The sequence below is a fragment of the Eurosta solidaginis genome, chromosome 5, assembly GCF_040869045.1.
Source record: "Eurosta solidaginis isolate ZX-2024a chromosome 5, ASM4086904v1, whole genome shotgun sequence".
NCBI lineage: Eukaryota > Metazoa > Arthropoda > Insecta > Diptera > Tephritidae > Eurosta > Eurosta solidaginis.
The window spans coordinates 76,868,955-76,887,437 of NC_090323.1; the positions used below are offsets into that span (position 1 = coordinate 76,868,955).

The 18,483-nt window shown below is 40.7% G+C and overlaps 2 protein-coding genes across 9 annotated transcripts in view; one reads left to right on the plus strand and one right to left on the minus strand.

The window, feature by feature from the left end:
- The window catches only part of bmm (brummer), a 263,847-nt gene extending 255,122 nt beyond the window's left edge, over positions 1-8,725 (minus strand). For all 5 annotated transcript variants that reach the window (XR_010947612.1, XR_010947614.1, XR_010947613.1 and 2 more), the window contains exon 1: positions 8,157-8,725. Coding sequence is in view for 2 of the 5 variants with exons in the window: in XM_067757478.1 (XP_067613579.1) it covers positions 8,157-8,316 (160 nt within the window). In the remaining 3 variants the exon portion in view is untranslated. The remainder of the gene's footprint in view (positions 1-8,156) is intronic.
- LOC137253063 (protein transport protein Sec24C-like) overlaps positions 1-18,483 on the plus strand; it is a 584,014-nt gene that overhangs the window by 355,631 nt on the left and 209,900 nt on the right. The gene's annotated exons all lie outside the window — the stretch shown is intronic.

Sequence of the window (18,483 nt, forward strand, 5' to 3'; positions counted from 1 at the left end):
TGTAGCCGACCAAATCAAGAACACAATCATTTTTATAAACAATACCCATAACGATCGTGCCCTTAATGTACTTGAATATGCGTTTCACCGCAGTTACGTGTGCTGAGCTAGGCTGTTCCAAATATCGACTTACCACACCAATTGCGTAGCTTATGTCTGGTCGTGTCCCAATAGCCAAGTAAATTAAACTACAGACGCTTCACGATATGGATATACAGCATCATGCTCATCTCGTGCGAAATCACCAAGGTTCTGATTGTTATCCATTGGAGTTGATACGGTTTTGCTTTCAATCATACCAAACCGATTCAATAACCTTTTAGCATAAGCCTGCTGATGTATGCGTATTGAACCATCCTGACGTTGATCAATTTCGAGACCCAAAAATCGCTTTGCCTCGATAACTTTTACTTCAAAATTGTCTTGCAGGTGTGAAACTATCGAATCAATTTCAGTAAAGTTATTTGTTACCATCAACCCATCATCTACATAACTCGCGATGATCGTTATTGTCTTATCCTTTCGCCGAATGAAAACGCATGAGTCTGAATCACTTTGTGTGAAATAAAATTTGCAAAGAAATTACGTTAATTTTTCATTCCAACATCGTGATGCCTGTTTCTGACCATATAAACTTTTGATCAGCTTGCATACGCGTCCACTGTTGTCATTATAGCCGACTGGCTGCTTCATAAACACGTTTTCTTTCAGCTCACCGTACACAAATGCAGTTTTAGTGTCGAACTGCTTTAGCAGCATTTTATTCATTGCCGCTAGAGACAGAATTGCACGAATCGATGTATATTTGACGACAGGACTAAAGGTGTCTTCGTAATCGACACCGTATTGCTGAGTGAACCCACGAATCACAAGACGCGGTTTATATCTCTCAATTAGTGTTTTCTTTGATTTTAAACACCCAACGATTATCAATAATTTTCTGATCATCTAGTGGCTCTACCAAATCCCATGTGTGATTCTTGATCAATGAATTACTCCTCATCCATTGCACTGTTGTTGTTGTTGTTGCTGTAGCGGTAAGGTTGCTCCCCGAAGGCTTTGGGGAGTGTTATCGATGTGATGGTCCTGTGCCGGATACAGATCCGGTACGCTCCGATACCACAGCACCATTAAGGTGCTAGCCCGACCATCTCGGGAACGATTTATGTGGCCACATTAAATCTTCAGGCCATCCCCTCCCTCCCCACCCCCAAGTTCCATGAGGAGCTTGGGGTCGCCAGAGCCTCGTCTGTTAGTGAAACAGGATTCGCCGCGGATAGGTGAGGTTGACAATTGGGTTTGGAGAAGCTATATATTGCGCTGGCAACCTGAAGGATTGCGCTACATACCCCTTGAATCTGGTATTTTAGTCGCCTCTTACGACAGGCATACCTACCGCGCGTATATTCTGACCCCCTTACCCGCTGGGGGCCATCCATTGCACTCTTCCATTGTTGTGCATCGGGTGAGTTCATTGCCTCTTCAAATGTTTTTGGTTCAACAATTGTTGCTGAAAATCCACTTTCAATTAAACGATCTGGACTCTTTACATTTTCTCGCAGATCGTAGCATTGATTACTTCTCTGGGGTCGAACCCGTTCATGAGTTTCCGCAGTTGATTCTCCTTCAGCGTCAAGAAAAACATCATTATTATCAACTGATTCAACGACGATTTCACCTGAAGCATTTTCAGACACTTCTTCATCATCAGTATCAATGTCATCCCGAAGTACACATTTTTTTGATACTTGCTCATTAAAACGGACATTTTTTGATACTTGCTCATTAAAACGGACATTACAGCTGAGAAATATCTTTCTGTTGTTCGGATCAAATAGTCGAAAGTTTTTGGTTGTGGGCTCAAATCCAATCAAAAATACTTTCTTTGCTTCTGGATCCCACTTTTGTCGACCCGCTTGTTTTGGAACTTGAACAAAACATTCTGTTCTAAATATTTTGATGTGATCCAAACATGGTTTTCGACCAAACCATTTTTCATAAGGTGTACTCCCTGGACACTAGCTATTTGTTGTGCGGTTCAATAATTACGTTGCTGTAAGAACAGCTTCAGACCATAGATATTTTGGTAAACCACTAGCAATAAGCATAGTTCTTGCACATTCTTGAATTGTTCGGTTATCACGTTCAATTCTCCCATTTTGCTCTGGAGTATACGGTGCAATATATTCGATTTGAATATCATAATTTCTTAACAATTTCTTGACTTCTTCGTTGACAAATTCAGTACCATTGTCGGAACGAAAAAATTTAATTTGAAAACCAAAAGCCTTCTGTACCATTGGAATGAAAGAGCTCAAGCATCCATGTACTTCACTTTTCGACTTTATAAAATATGTGAAACGAAACGTTGTTGCTTCGTCTTTAATCAACAAGAAGTAACGAGCGCCACCAATTCCAATTTCTTCCATGGGACCACATAAACCTGCATGCATGTATTCTCCAGCAACTGATAGTCGCTTGATCGATTCCTTATGAGTTGATCTCGTCATTTTTCCGTATTGACAATCCTTACAAAAAAATCTTTCAATGTTGGACAAGTCGACACCTGTAATGAGACCATCTTTAACAATTTTTCTTATTGAATTGATGTTGACGTGGCCCAATCGACAATGCCACTGCTCGAGCGAAACAGCTGCAACATTTGCAACCTCATTTGTACGTACACGAAATTCCATGCGTATTTGTTTCATTTTACCACGCTTACCTAGTGCAACGATTTTACGCTGTTGATCAAGTATTTTGCAACCGCCACTTTCAAATAAAACTTTAGAACCTTTATCTGTCATAACTATTGTCGAAAACAAATTTTCACCAAGTTCTGGAACATACATCACGTTTTCAAGACGACGCTGCTCCCACTGATTGTTTACCTTAGCATCTATAAGAATGGTACCAATTCCATGAATCTGGACACGATTACGGTCGGCTAATTTTACTTGACCACTTGTTCTCTTAGCTCTGAGAACCACTCACGACGAAAAGTCATGGGACTTGTTGCACCTGAATCAGCACACCAGTAATCTGGATTTAATTCGTTTGATTTGTCCGAATATACTACTGTACACCATGCCAGTTCCTTTTTATTTGCAGTTTTATTGCTATTCGACGAATTTGTTTTCTTTGGACATTTTTTATCTTTTGCCCAATGGATAATTTGACCACAAGCATTGCATTTCGTTCTCTTCTTCAATTCATCAACATTTGACTTTGGCTTGAAATCTTTTTTGGAGTCTTTGTGTTTATTGTGTTTAAACCTAGCAACAATTCCCGCATCTGATGAATCATTCTGTTCATTGTTCATTCGATTCAAATTATCCTCCTCTAATTGCAAAGATGCCATAAGCGTATCAATTATACGAGTTTCTTTTGTATTATACCAAACAGTTTTATAGTTGTTGAACTTTACAGGCAAACTACTAATAATACGTACCATCTTCAATTTGTCAGACAATTTTTCACCTTGTTGCTTAATCTCTGATGCTAATTGATTTGCTTTGGCTACGTACGAAGCGACATTTTCATCATCCTTCATCTTGAGTGAAAAATATTCTTCAAAGTCATGGCACGAATTTCCGAATTTTTTTCGTACACACTTTCCAATTTGTCCATTATTTCTTTAGCGGTTTTGCATGTTAGAACAAGATTTGCGCGTTCTATATCCAGCGATTGAAATATAGCATTCATGGCTTTACCTTCATTTCTTTCAAAAATATTCCTTTCATCCTCTGGTGCATTTTCTGCCGGTACTATCCCTTCTATATTCTTGGTCAAATTACCTAGAATTTCCATAAGCGATAGTTTGAACCATTTAATACGTGGCCACTAAAATTGTTTTCATTTTTATTTCCATCCATTTTAACTGAACTTTAGTTGTTGTGCGACGACAAAGCAACTTTACATAAAACTTGTTGTTGTTGTGCCTACTAGTCTGCGAACGAATATATGTACAATATTGTATGCACAAACGTGATACGGGAATCCTATAATGTTGATGCAATTTTTATAAGGTAGTGAAATTAGATTTTACCTCATGCGACGATGCTTTCTTTGCTCTGTAACACACCAATTATTTCCACATGCTCTATTTTATTTACGCTACGACGAGACGACTTTTCTAAATGTGCGCGCAACTTTATACAGTACGACGACTTGACTCAGTTGTATTAATCTCTTTTAATTTATTCACTGAAGCTCTCTGGGCACATAACCTTTTAAATGTTTTAGAAGTCCTTTTGACCGAACCAATTAAGTGAATAAAAAAGATAAGCGCACAAAAGAAAACACGTTTAATTAACAGTTGCACAATTCGCTTTTATGGAAAGAAAATTTTATTGAAGTGCTTCTTCTTTAAACGTCACATTTCAACTGTAATTAACGAAGGTAAAAATAGTAAAATAGAATACAGAAAAAAGGGTTGCCATCTTTGTTTCGACAACGGATAATTGCGGGCGGACAGTAGGGGTGAGATGTTGGCGGATCAAATAGAAGAAACGACGTTCTGCACAATAAACGGAGACGCCCCCACACGTATGGTAGGAAGCTGTCACAGTTCGCCGGATATTTCAATCGTGAGCGCAGAACTCGTAAACCGCGTCAACTGGCAGCCGATGGTAACATTGGCAACTGACCACCTGCCTATACTTATTTCGCTCGAGCGTACCGCCGACTTCATCGTCACAGAAAAACGCACTTTCATAAACTTAAAAAAAGGAAAGTGGGACGAATACAAATCCTTTACAGACAACCAATCTGCTGCCCTCCCTATCCCGACTGATGCCCGCCAAAGGGAGCGTGCTTTCCGCAAGGTCATTGAATCCGCCTCGGCACGTTTCATTCCCGCCGGTAGAATTCCCGGCGGAGGCCGCAAATTTAGCGAGAGAACGTGACCTTATACGACAGCTCGATCTCGGCGAGGTTAGGGGGTCAGAATATACCCGCGGTAGGTATGCCTGCCGTAAGAGGCGACTAAAATACCAGATTCAAGGGGCTGCGTAGCGCAACCTCAGGTTGCCAGCGCAATATATAGCTTCTTCAAACCCAATTTTCAACCTCACCTATCCGCGGCGAATCCTGTTTCACTAACAGACGAGGCTCTGGCGACCCCAAGCTCCTGATGGAACTTGGGGGTGGGGAGGGAGGGATGGTTTGAAGGTTAAATGTGGCCATATAAATCGTTCCCGAGATGGTCGGGCTAGCACCTTAATGGTGCTGTGTTACCGGAGCGTACCGGATCTGTATCCGGCAAAGGACCATCACATCGATAATACCCCCCAAAGCCTTCGGGGAGCAACCTTATCGCTACAACAACAACAACAAAGTTTCTATCGCCTTTGGCGACAAAGTGCTGTCGGATACGAAAAAATGCGCGAGCGCTTTCTGCCGACAATATATAATTCATTCTACGGTCAACAAAGATAGACGGAGGGCCAACAGACACGCACATAAACACAAATTCAGCGCGTCACCAATCACCATCACCGCTAAAGAGGTTGAGGACGCCATTGGTCGCGCTAAACCATCCAAAGCAGTGGGCCCAGACGGCATAGCCATGCCGATGCTTAAAAGCCTAGGGAAAGAGGGTTTCAAATATTTAGCGTAGGTCTTCAACCTGTCTCTTTCCACCTTTGTCATACCCGAGAAATGGAAAATGGCCAAGGTGGTCCCGCTACTAAAGCCTGGTAAACCAGCTAACATAGGAGAGTCGTATCGTCCGATATCCCTCCTATAGCCAGTAGCAAAGACGCTCGAAGCCATTTTGTTCCCTTATTTCCAAGCAAATTTGCAGCTAGCCTCCCATCAGCATCGCTTCAGAAAACTCCATAGCACTACCTCCGCGCTAAATGCCATTAGCACCCAGATAAATTGCGGTTTAAATCAAAACCCCCACCATAGAACAGTATTCGTAGCGCTAGACCTATCAAAAGCTTTTGATACGGTCAACCATGGCTCGTTACTCCAAGACCTGGAAGGGTCTACCCTTCCCCCATGTCTTAAAAGGTGGACCGCAAATTATCTGGGTGGTCGGCAGGCATCGGTGCAATTTAGAAACGAAACATCAAAGCCAAGGAGAATTAAACAAGGGATGCCACAGGGTGGTGTCCTATCCCCACTTTTATTTAATTTCTACATATCTACGCTACCTTCACCACCGGAAGGAGTCACAATCGTTTCCTACGCCGATGACTGCACAGTAATGGCCACAGGCCCAGGCCCACAGATCGATGAGCTATGCAATAAAATAAACCGCTACCTCCCTGATCTCTCCAGTTTTTTCGCCTCGCGAAACCTGGCATTATCACCGACTAAATCTTCCGCGACCTTATTTACAACATGGACGTCCCAAATGTCGACCATTTTGAACATCCACGTCGATGGCTCTACGCTACCGACTGTCCTACACCCCAAAATCTTGGGTGTGACGTTTGATCAGGATCTTTATTTTGGTGAGCACGCAGCCGCAATTGTTCCGAGAATTCAGAGCCATAACAAAATCCTCAAATCCCTTGCTGGCAGTACCTGGGGAAAAGATAAAGAAACGCTCATGACTACATACAAAGCAATTAGCCAGCCGATTACGTGCTACGCGTCACCCATATGGTCGCCAAGCCTAAAAATTACCCACTGGAAGAAGCTACAGGCCTGCCAAAATACTGCTCTCAGAATTGCCACGGGCTGTCTTCTTATGTCCCCAGAACACCATCTGCATAATGAGGCGAGAATACTCCCCATCAGGGAAAGAAACGAGATGCTGACCAAACAGTTCCTGTTGAATACCCAGAAACCTGGGCATACCAACAGAAATCTGATTGACGAGCCAGCACCGCCTAGGGGCTTAAGGAGCCATCTCCGTAAGCATTTTGAGGAAATACGGCACCTGAGAACCCAGCCGTATGAAGCGAAAAAACACAAGCAGGTCCTTGGTAAAATCCACAAACAGGCGGCGGACCTTTATGACGGGAATTGCCCGGTGAATCCAGTACTCAAAGTAAAGTATCCAAAACTTGCGGAAGAGGAACGCATACTCCCCAGGGAAACGCGTGTCACTCTGGCTCAACTTCGTTCTGGATACTGTAACAGGTTAAACTCTTACCTATCCAGAATCAACCCCGACATACAAAATGTATGCCCCGCTTGCAATGTGTCAGCACATGACACCAACCATCTCGGGATTCAAGGGGTTGTGTAGCGCAACATATAGCTTCTCCAACCCAATTGTCAACCTCACCTTCGAGCGACGAATCCTGTTTCACTAACAGACGAGGCTCTGGCGACCCCAAGCTCCTCATGGAACTTGGGGGTGGGGAGGGAGGGATGGCCTGAAGGTTCAATGTGGCCATATAAATCGTTCCCGAGATGGTCGGGCCAGCACCTTAATGGTGCTGTGTTACCGGAGCGTATCGGATCTGTATCCGACAAAAAACCATCACATCGATAACACTCCCCAAAGCCTTCGGCGAGTAACCTAATCGCTACAACAACAACAACAACCAACCATCTCTTTAATTGTAATGTGGAACCAACGCCTCTAACACCCTTTTCCCTATGGGCCACCCCTGTTGAAACAGCAAGTTTTCTTGGACTCCCGTTAGAGGATATTGATGACAGTTTGTGATTGGTCGCGTCTGTTAGGTGGGGCGAAGCACTGCTACAACAACAACAACAACAACCTAGGTCGCATGTGGTCATAACAAATCGTTCCCGGGATGGTCGGGCTTGGTACCACTTCCTAAATCTTTCGGGGAGTGTCCTTATCGCTAAAACAACATCAACACAATAAGTAGGAGTTTCGATTGTTTGGAGAGCATTACCCTAGCTGCATTTGCGCTGACTGTAACAAAAGCACATTGCATTGCATCAAAACTATGGTCAAAGCACTATGATTGTATATTATTTTTGTGGGGTATACTTCCGGGGAGATTAAGTTTCTTCCAGTTTGCTGCTTCCTAAGAGCACCGAATCTAGATTCGACATAGAAAATATCGGCGACATCTTATCGTGACAACATTGAATACCGCTCGTATTTGAACCTTGTAACACCTTCTCACATTGTGCACCATTTGGATAGTTTCGGCTCAAAACTTATGCTGGTTAATTTTGAAAAACATTGCCACTAATTTAACAATTTGTGTACTTACCTAATGGTAAATCGCAAAGAAGACAGCACGCAGAAAGTGCCCCAGCAGACGCACCTCCAATTTTTTCCAACAAAAGATGCGGCGCATATTTTTTAAAACACACTGCCACGCCTACATGATATATGCCCAAAAAGCCACATCCAGCAAATGATAGATTCATATTCCTTGGTTTAACAAGTTTTGCACGGCGAAATCTGCGCCGGCAAATAGAAGATTTGGATATTTATATATATGTATATATATATATAGATTTATATGTCGTTCGTCAGGTATAATTATTCGATTTTTCTGGTAGCCACTATTATAACTATCAAATTTACGTTGTGTGTGCAATTTAATTTGATTAATTCAATATTCTACCGCGAATATTTTTCGTTATTCGATTATGGTCGCACTTTTGCAACTTTTTGTCGGTAATTCCGTGTTTTTCTTAATTTATCAACGAACCTTCAGTATAAAATTAAGTTTTATTTTCTAATCGCATTCAAACACCATTTGTTTTTCTTCAGCGTAAAATAACGAATGTTCCTTCAGCTGTTTTGCAAATTTATTTATATTCATTTACATCATCAAACAGAAAAAAAACATACGTCAACTTTGACAGTCCGATAACGCCGTGCTGCCACACGGGAGAAACTTTAACATAATTGCCTATGTAAATACAAGAGCTCTGTTATATTGCCTATGTAAATACAAGAATACAAGAGCTCTGTTATATGCCTATGTAAATACAAGAGCTCTGTTAAATTGCCTATGTAAATACAGGAATACAGGAGCTGTGTTAACATAACTTTATGTTAATACAAGAGCTCTGTTACAAATTTCTTAGCTGTTACGTTCCAATGAAGCGTGATCCAGATACGGACTGAAATTGAACATGCAAATGCAACCACAATGTTATTTTGTTGTTGCATCTGCATGTTAAATTTTATCGGTTCTGGGGAGGCGGGAGGGAGGGCGACGATCAATTCACGTTCTATGAAATGTGAAGTGAAAGTTTTTATCACCACTTCAACTGATATGCGATTCAGTTTGAAAAAAAGTGATATTTACTTGCAAATTGTTTAACGAATACATTTTTTGCACCGTTGAATTTGTCCGTGAAAAATCTTTATATGTATATAAAAGAGAGTGGTGTTAGTTACACTATAACTCAAGAACTGATGAACCGATTTGGCTGAAAGCAGCTTAGAACCAGGGGACGGACATAGGTTTCAAGTTCATGGTTTTCAGGATCCGTCCGGGATCACGTCGAGCCATTTCAGGACTTTTTCGGTACACACAATATATTCTGTATAGTTTTCGGGATCCGTACGACATCCCGACGGGTTATTTTGGGACTTTTCCGGGACTATGTCAGGGTCATTTGGGATTCCGGGATCCCTCCGTGATCATTTATGGATGGTTTCCGGGATCATTTCTGGATGGTTTTCGGGATCCCATCGGGGTTTTTTCGTGACATTCTCGGTATCCTTCAGGCATAATTTCTGGATAGTTTTCATGATCCGTCCGGCATCCCATCAGGGTCATTTCGGAACATTTTTGGCAATATTTCGGTATCATTTGGAGACCCTTCTGGCATCATTTCTGTATGGTATTCGGGATCCGGTCAGGGTCATTTCAGAACTCTTTCGGGATCATTTTGGGACCCTTCCATGATCCCGTTGGGGTCATTTCGGGACTATTTCATTTTGGGACCCTTCCGGGATCATTTCTGGATGGTTTACGGAATCCGTCCAGGATCACGTCCGGATCATTTCGGGATAAATGAGAAACCTTTCCCAAGCACCATCCGGGATAATTTGGGTACCCTTCAGGGATCATTTCTGTGTGGTTCTCTGGAGCAGTCTAGAATCGCGTCTTTTTCATTTCGGGACTCTTTGTAACTATTCTGGGACCATTTGGAGGCCCTTCCAGGAACATTTCTGAATGGTTTCGGGATCCGTCCGCGATACTGTCGGGGTTATTTCGTGGCCTTTTCTGGACATTTTCGATCATTTGGGGATCCTATCAGGTTATCAGCCCATTTAGTTATTTTTTTTTTACTTTTTTAAAACAAATAACTCGATAAGCAGGTTAACGTGAACAGTTCATATATTTTTCCCTGCTTGTGGACGAGACAGCGGGTAAAGTCTAGTATAATATATATTTATATAGTAGTGATAAAGAGTGATGTATATCACTAGAGGTAAACCCACTTCTTGGGAATGGTCCCTATCCTACGAATAAGAATAGATACGAGAATGCAGATAAGGGTGGAAAAGGTATAGCATAGGAGATACGGGTGGAAAAAGCAAGGGAGAGGAAGAAGGCATAGAAGAAGGAAAAGGGAACGGAAACGAAAATTAAAAAGTATGGCGAAAAGGAAATGGAGAAGAGTAAGAGACCGGGAGGGCGAACGAGAGAGAGCTGAGGAGAGGGATAAAAAGTTGGAAGAGAGGAGAGGGGGCTGGAGAGGTAAAGGAGAAGAAAAGAAGAAGGGGAAGAATAAGGGGAAGGAAAGGAGAACGAAAATGAAAAGGGGAAGGGGAAGGAAGTAGAAGACATGGGGAAGGAAAGAGGAAACGAAAAGGGGAAGGAAAGGAGAAGAAAAACGGAACGGAAAAGGAGAATGGGAGGGAAAATGGAAAGGAAAAGAAGACGAAGAAAAAGGAAAGGAGAAGAAAAACGGTACCTAAAAGTAAAAGGGGAAGGAAGAGAGAAAATAAAGGAAAGGAGGGGAAAGGCGGAGCTAGAGGGATAGACAGAGGGGAAGGAGATAAAAAGGTGGAGTAGATATTGCAAAAATTCTTTAAAAAGTTGTTTATTATTTAGTAGGAGATCCACTGATATGGGCTATGGACTTGCTGAATTCGGACACTCTAACCTTCGACTTTATCCCTGACAGGACGGACTATTGTATGCCGATAATTGCTCCCTGTGCAGAATCAGTGTAAATAACATCAGATTCACAATTAAACTTGAAACTGTGGGATACCAGGATTCGAGCAAATGAGACATAGTCGAACTCCCCTTTTAAAAGCCGTGTTGTGATAAGTCAATCACCGACGCTACACTATGCGCTAGCTGCTTAGTGATTATTGATTCGAAAAGCTTTGGAACAACACTCAGTTTGGCAATTCCCCTATAATTTGTGACACAGGATCTGCTACCACTTTTATAGAGAGGAATTATAAAGGACTCCTTCCACTGCCTGGGAAACATCCCTTGTTTCAGGGAAGCGTTGAACAGAGAAGCTAAAGGTATAGAGCACATTTGATGGAATTTGGCCAGGTCCAGCAGAATAGGAAACCTTTAGTTTTTCTAGATGCCATAAAACCTCCTCCGCCCGAATTGTAGGGACTGACACTGAATTCAGCGTAGCGTAGGCAGTATTGGATCCGGAAAGTTTGTATCGCTTGAACGCGCGCGTTTTACGATATTTGAGACGTTTGCGCTCTTTAGTGCTCCATGCAATTGACGAAGTAGCTGTAGAGGTATTCGCTAGCGGTATTAATGAAATAAGGCGTAGAGTACATTGTTGACCCTCGACAACGCGCCTCGTAAGATAGCACGGATTCTCGCGCATGAGCATTTTGCTCACTTCATGTAACGATGTAACCTTTTAATGGGTTAAGATTTTTAAACATTTCTTTTTTAACATAGTTATAATACCAAGAAATTTTTTTTTTTTTTTGCAATTATGTATTTATTTAAGAAATTCACACTGTAAAATTATATAGATTCATTCAATCAAAACATAACCAAAATTTTTATTTATACTTTAGTATATTAAAAAGACTCCTTGTAACAAAATAAATAAATAAAATACAAAAATCAGTCTTTAGGTAAGAGTGCCATTTACGTTACTATCGAAGCAAGATGGGCACATATACTTAACGTGTTCCGTGCAAAGTAATTTTCCACATAAAATGCTAAAACGCAGTCTTTTTTCGAATGTCTGTTTTTACTCCTGGGGCAAAGCTCGCAAAAATCAGGTTGAACGTGTTGGTTTTCAGGTTCCTTTGATGGTACAATGCATCCATAGTATTTCTTAAATCAGGAGGTAAAGTTTTTATGGCCTGCCGTTTAGAAATATGTGAAAATTTTTCGTATACGTTTGTAATTTTTGGGTTTTCTTATTTTTGATGAAAATTTCACGATTTTTAGGTTAAGGCAACAATACCTAATGCCAACTGATATGGATAAGTAAAAATATGGTTGTGACTATGGCGTTATGACTATGTCAGCTTTGCCAGACCCCTTACTTGGCTGCATTACCCCGCGCGGCAAAATGTATTTCAGCATGAAAAAAATAATATTTGGGAAATATCCAAAGGAATGGGAGCAGAGTTTGTTGCAACAGGCAGCTAATAAAGACACCAAAGACATAATCGTGGTCTTTTCGATATTATTGTCATGACTGCTGAGACAGAACCCATCGATTCTCGTACAATCTCCACTTTTGTGCGAAAATGATGGATCACAATTAAAATGGCAAATTCAATCCATTAAACATGAAATTGAAAGACTTCTAGTATAAAGCGATATACATAAGATGTACATATATTAAAGTAGAACTATGTACAATGGATAACTACATAAAAATGTAAATTAATTTGGGTTCATAAAAATGTAAATTAATTTGAGGTCAATCTTTCCTCACCGCTTTCTTCTAGTTCAGTGGCGGTTGTTTACTTCCATGCTGCGACAACATTCTCATTTCTAAGGGAGTTCAAGATGGCGGCGTAAGAGCGAGAAACTGTTTACATCCGCCACCTTCTATCATTCCATCATGGGTCGGCGTCATTCGTTTTGTGGCTTTGCTTTTTCGTAGGAAAATTGTCATTGGTCAACCAACCAACAATAACTTTCTACGAGCTATTTGTCAAAAAAGCTGCGACGTAATCTGGAACCAATTTTATTTTAACTTGCTATTCCACACCACATAGAAGGTTGCAGAAAAGCCGTTTTCATATGAATCGATTTTGTGGTATATTACTTGACGTTGAAACCCATCAATTTTATTATAGTTCAAGTGGTTTGATGTTGTAAGAAATCGACTCATGTAAAAAGGCATTAATGGCGCGTTACGGATTGTTTTTGGGATCATGCAATTACAAGGTGACTGACGTTGGCAGCTACTCTTTCTAATCCGCCATCTTGAACTCCCACTCTGAAACTCAATTTGCCTCTTTGCGAAACTACACAAATAAAATTTCCTGGAAAATTATACAACCCCACTTTTTTTTCTAATTCTATTTTGTGTTGACTTTTATATGTTTCGAAGTTGTGAAAATTTGCTAACTTAATACAAAATTATGATAGAAATTTGAACATTTTCGATGCAAAATGAAGGTAGTTTGTTTAAAATAATAATTTTAATACATATTTTAATAATTTTCCTAATTGGGGACATTTGTTTTTTTTCAGTTGTTTTTTTCCTATTTTCGCCGTTCTAAGGCGTCTTCCGAAGCATTTCTTCCGCCTGCAAAAATTGAGTTGCCAATTTAAAGGGGTGGCATATCAGCCTAGAGGCAATATTTTTTTGAGCCAGGTACACTTTTGTTTTTGTTAACCTTCGCGTTAAAGTCGACAAGTGTGTAGTGTTATATGCAAGTAAAAGTGGTGTTATATAGTTATTTAGTGGCAGAGGTAGTGCTTGTATGTGCATTGCAAGGGCTTGTACAATGCAATATTCTTCATCGGCAGTACGTAGATTAATGTTACTTTAAAAAACTAACCCGGATCTCAAGCCAAATATAAGCTTATCTACCGCGGACTGCGAGCAATAGTGTTAGATTACACATTGTAATGCGGTCCATCAGAGCACCTTCAAATGGTTTATGACTGAGTGACGTCGCCTGGTTTTAGCCTTAAGCACATCTTCATACTAATGGTCAGTTTACCCGTAGGCCATTCGATGGTGAATTACGTTTAGAAAGTTTCATACTTGTGCGCATTTTTTATACAGCTTCGACCTTTAATTTTTAGCTCCGCAGATTATGCCATCTCCTCTGCGGTGCTTGGGGTTGTTGTTTGTGGCGATAAGAACTTAGGGGTGAATCTCGGATGGGGCAGTGCGAAGTTCCCAATATGATGTAGCAATCACTCGATTCGATGCTCTCGCCCGACATGGCTAACTTTTATGATCTTATTGAAGCCGGCTGCCTGAGTAATTTAGGTAATGCCCTGGTTAGCGGGTAATTGGATAGCCGGGTATTATCCAACCTTTCTTGTACTCTGTAATAACTCATACTCGGATTGATATACAAATACATACCCTTACCTTTATTCACAAAGGCCCAAACAATTTGTCGAAACTACATTGATCACAGATTTTGCGTATTGCTCGGGTGTCTGAGTTTTTGGGTCCTCGAGGAATACCCGGGTACTTAGACCTTCGCCACCTGAGTACCTTATTACTCAAGCAAAATGATTAGCCGTACCACCCATCAGACTCATGGCAAACTTTAGCAGCCCACTGGTATTTTCATCGTCAGCGCCTCGGTATGGAACCTTATTTCGGCAAAGTAGCTGCTCATTGTATAACAAGCTAACTCTACTATTTAACGGACAGCATTAGGGCAGGAGTGTGGTCTTCATTAAGTTGCCCCATACAGTGCGCTGTGTATTCTTTTATTCATTTGCCCTTCGGAACACAAACTAGGCGGTTCTGGTTCTGTTATGAAAAGTATCTGAGAGAGAACTCAGCAGCCCTAGCAGATGCAGTTCGGAGTTTGCATAAAACATTCAAGGCGGCCACTTATATATATATCACTATCCTTTTTTTAAAGGGTTCTTGTACCTAATGTTCTCTAATTCGGGAGTGGTATGGCAAACTTGAAGTACATTCGGAGACCCTGTCGTAAACTTTTATTAATATAAGGATGAAAAATTTAAAAAAATTCACTTAGTACTTTGATACAGAAAAGTATTAAATTTAATACTGTTTCACAAAAGGGCATCTTCTTCCCCCTTCTCTCATCCTTCGTTTAGTATGGGAGTTTTCAAAATGAGCTGTCACTACATAAAACACCTGGCTTTATTACATCATGGTTTTTGGGTGTTCGGTTCCCCGGTATACCTACTTTCACCCGCAATGCAGTGAAGCATGGCTGAAAATATTAAAGGAAAAGATTAATACAAAATTTGCTTATGTAATAACAGACTTACATATTTACATACGCCTTTGTCGAATAACTGAGGTTTTGAATGATCGACATACTTATTACTGGTTTTCTGATAAATGTCTTTTATTTTTAGTGCACTTACGTCCTCTGCTTTTATCCATCCCTTGGACTATTAAGCGAACCAATGACCTTAAATATCCTGTGTTTGCGCTCACCCACCACGTTGTATATTTCTGAAGAAACAGAAACTCGGTTATATAGCAATCAAAACGCTCTTCCTCTCTACCATATCGGGGGCTTTTGCGAAAGCTCACGCCAGCCACTCAATAGTTTGTGTGTGAGCTCCGGTGGAAGGGTCCACAAAATTCTCACTGTGGTTGACTTTGGTGTGAACATGTTCATGGTCCTCCAAGCAGTCTAACCAGTTACAGCAGTCGGAATAAATGGTGGTCCCTGGTGCTATTCTTTGCTTTATTATATCGAGCTAAGTTACTTTTGTCTGATCTGCTACCGGTACCACAAACATTTTATTTCAATCAGCTCAATGACAAATACCGATTGTTGTTGTTGTATTAACGATAAAAACACTCCCCGAAGGCTTTGGGTAGTGTTATCGATGCTGATGGTCCTTTGACGGATATAGATCCGGTACGTTCCGGTAACAAACCACTATTAAGGTACCATCTCGAGAACGATTAATAGGACCAAATTAAACCTTCAAGGCCATACCACCCCACCCCCCCCCCCCCCCCCCCCCCCCGGTCCATGACGAACTTGGGGTCGCCAGAGCTTCGCCTGCTAAATATGTGTCTGATACACTCTTATTTGTAACAGGATTCCCCTCGCATAGGTGAGGTTGACAATTGGGTTGCGGAAGTTTTGAAACTATAAAGCTTTGTATTGCGTTTATCAACCCTTTGTCCTACAATATAGCGTCCACGGTTATAGATCCGGTCGCCTATCGTTACTTCATCCACTACAACAATCTTTCCTTCCCACCGAGCATAATATCGATATTGGAAATAACTCCATTTATCCATTTAGACAACCGTGTGCCGCACAATACCGATGTTCTGCTCCAAGAAATCGATTTTGGGGTATAGCGCGGTAATAAAAATCACCACGAATTGACAAATATTGGGAGCCGGAGAAAAGTGTTGCCACAAATAAAAAATAAATAAATGTAAGGCGCGATAACCTCCGAAGAGATTTTAGGCCGAGCTTCTCCCCCAATTTGCATCGTGCTCCCTTTTTTTAAATTTTCCTACAAATTGGCGGGACGGGACCTACTTGTTTTATGCCGACTCCGAACGGCATCTGCGAGGCAGATGAGTTTTCACTGAGAGCTTTTCATGCAAAACACTGCCGATGGGCGACCCCGCTTAGAAAAATTTCTTCTAATTGAAGAACCTTATTTCTAAAATTTTGATGTTGCGTTCCCACAAATGCTGCATTTAAAATTGCACTTTATGACACATATTTTTTTTGTTCTTAACCACAGTTTTTGTATTGCGGCAGCGAAAAAGCCGACCCGATATCGCGCACGGTTTTCGAACACAACTTATATTCACTTATAACTCCATGTTCAATTAAAAGACTATGCATTGCTCTTCGTTCTTTCTAGCGAAAGATATTACACTTTCACAACACTTCACAAGAATTCATCTTAAATGAATAATTTTTTGTCACACGCGGAAAAGCCGATCTATCAAAATCGGACACCAAAAACATCAAATACGTCCAGCGATTGTTGAAATAAGCATTTCATTTAAAAAAAAATTACGTTCCCTCGCTATTGTTGCGGTTTACGCTGGAAAAAGTGGCGGGATTTCCGGGATTCTTCCAGCGAAAATAAAACGTGACTTTGCGGAAAACACGCTCCCCTTGACGGGCATCACTCGGGATAGGGAGAAAGCAAAACGATTGTCACGATAAGTACGCGGCGTCGACGCCACTTCTACAAACCTGTACCAGGGACCATCTATTCTATACACGGTTCGATTTGCCTGAAATTTGGTATATGTGTAACCCTTTGCCTAGATTAGTAATTACGATAATTTCTTCCGGGAAGTGGACCAGGAACTGAGTGGGACTTGGAGCTCGTTAATAAATAAACATTCTTAAATCTGTGCTTATCAAAGCACTAAAAATTGGTGAAACTAAAAAAGTAGCAACAGGTGATGTACCAGCATTAATTATTTAAGTGCTTTTGTGAACATATATTTTGCTTGTGCAATTCTGTTAAGCAGAAAATTGAAGAAAAGTGCGAGAAATGTCACAAAAAAATAAGAGGGGAAACAGGTGTAAGATGTGAGGGTGTGCGTGGTAAGGTTTACCATAAAATCATTGCGTATGCATCTATCCTGGCATGCTTAACCAACGAACCGATATCATTTCGTTACGATAATTAACGTTAATAAACGAAACAAAGTCATTTCGTTTCGTTTATTAACGTTAAGAACGTCAAATTAACGAAGTGATTTTGCTTCGTTTTCTGCCATATCAAAACGAAATCAAATCGGGTATGTTGATTATTAATTTCAAACTATGCTGGCAAAGCTGATTGATGGCGGAGTCATTAAAGGTGAAGGCATTAGCCAAGCTGATTGAAACTTTTCTCATGAATTTTGACAGTACGAACATTTCTCAGAGTATTTTGACATTACCACCAACGAATTACACAAACAAATTACATGGAGTTCGTGTGTATGTCCGCTCGCTGTTAGCACCTTACTGGCTTCACCATGGCTATAGCATTGCCAGCACAATTCAAACTTTAAGTATCACGTTTTTGTTAACGTTTTTACCGTTAACGAAAGCTTTTCGTTTCGGTTAAAAACGAGATACAATTTATCTTGATAATTTCTTTATCGATAATATTTCGAAGTGTTTCAACGGAAACGGTGGAAATTTTTTGATAAACGATTAGCTTAACGTTAAGGTGCATCCCTGCATCTATCGATGATTATGGCCTTAATTGTTTGCAAGGTTGTAAATTTTTAAGATTTGTTTGTGATGGTTGCATGACTTATGTTTCCAATGTTGATGAGGCTCCTCTAAGGGAAATCATGGCTATTTCAGAGGTAAATAGAATAGATTTGAAAAATCAAAAAAACGAAATTGAAAACATGTTGAGTGAGCATAAAAGGGAAATAAGCGATTCCACAACTGAACGAAAGAGAGATGAAAAGAATAGTAGAAAATATCTATAAGGT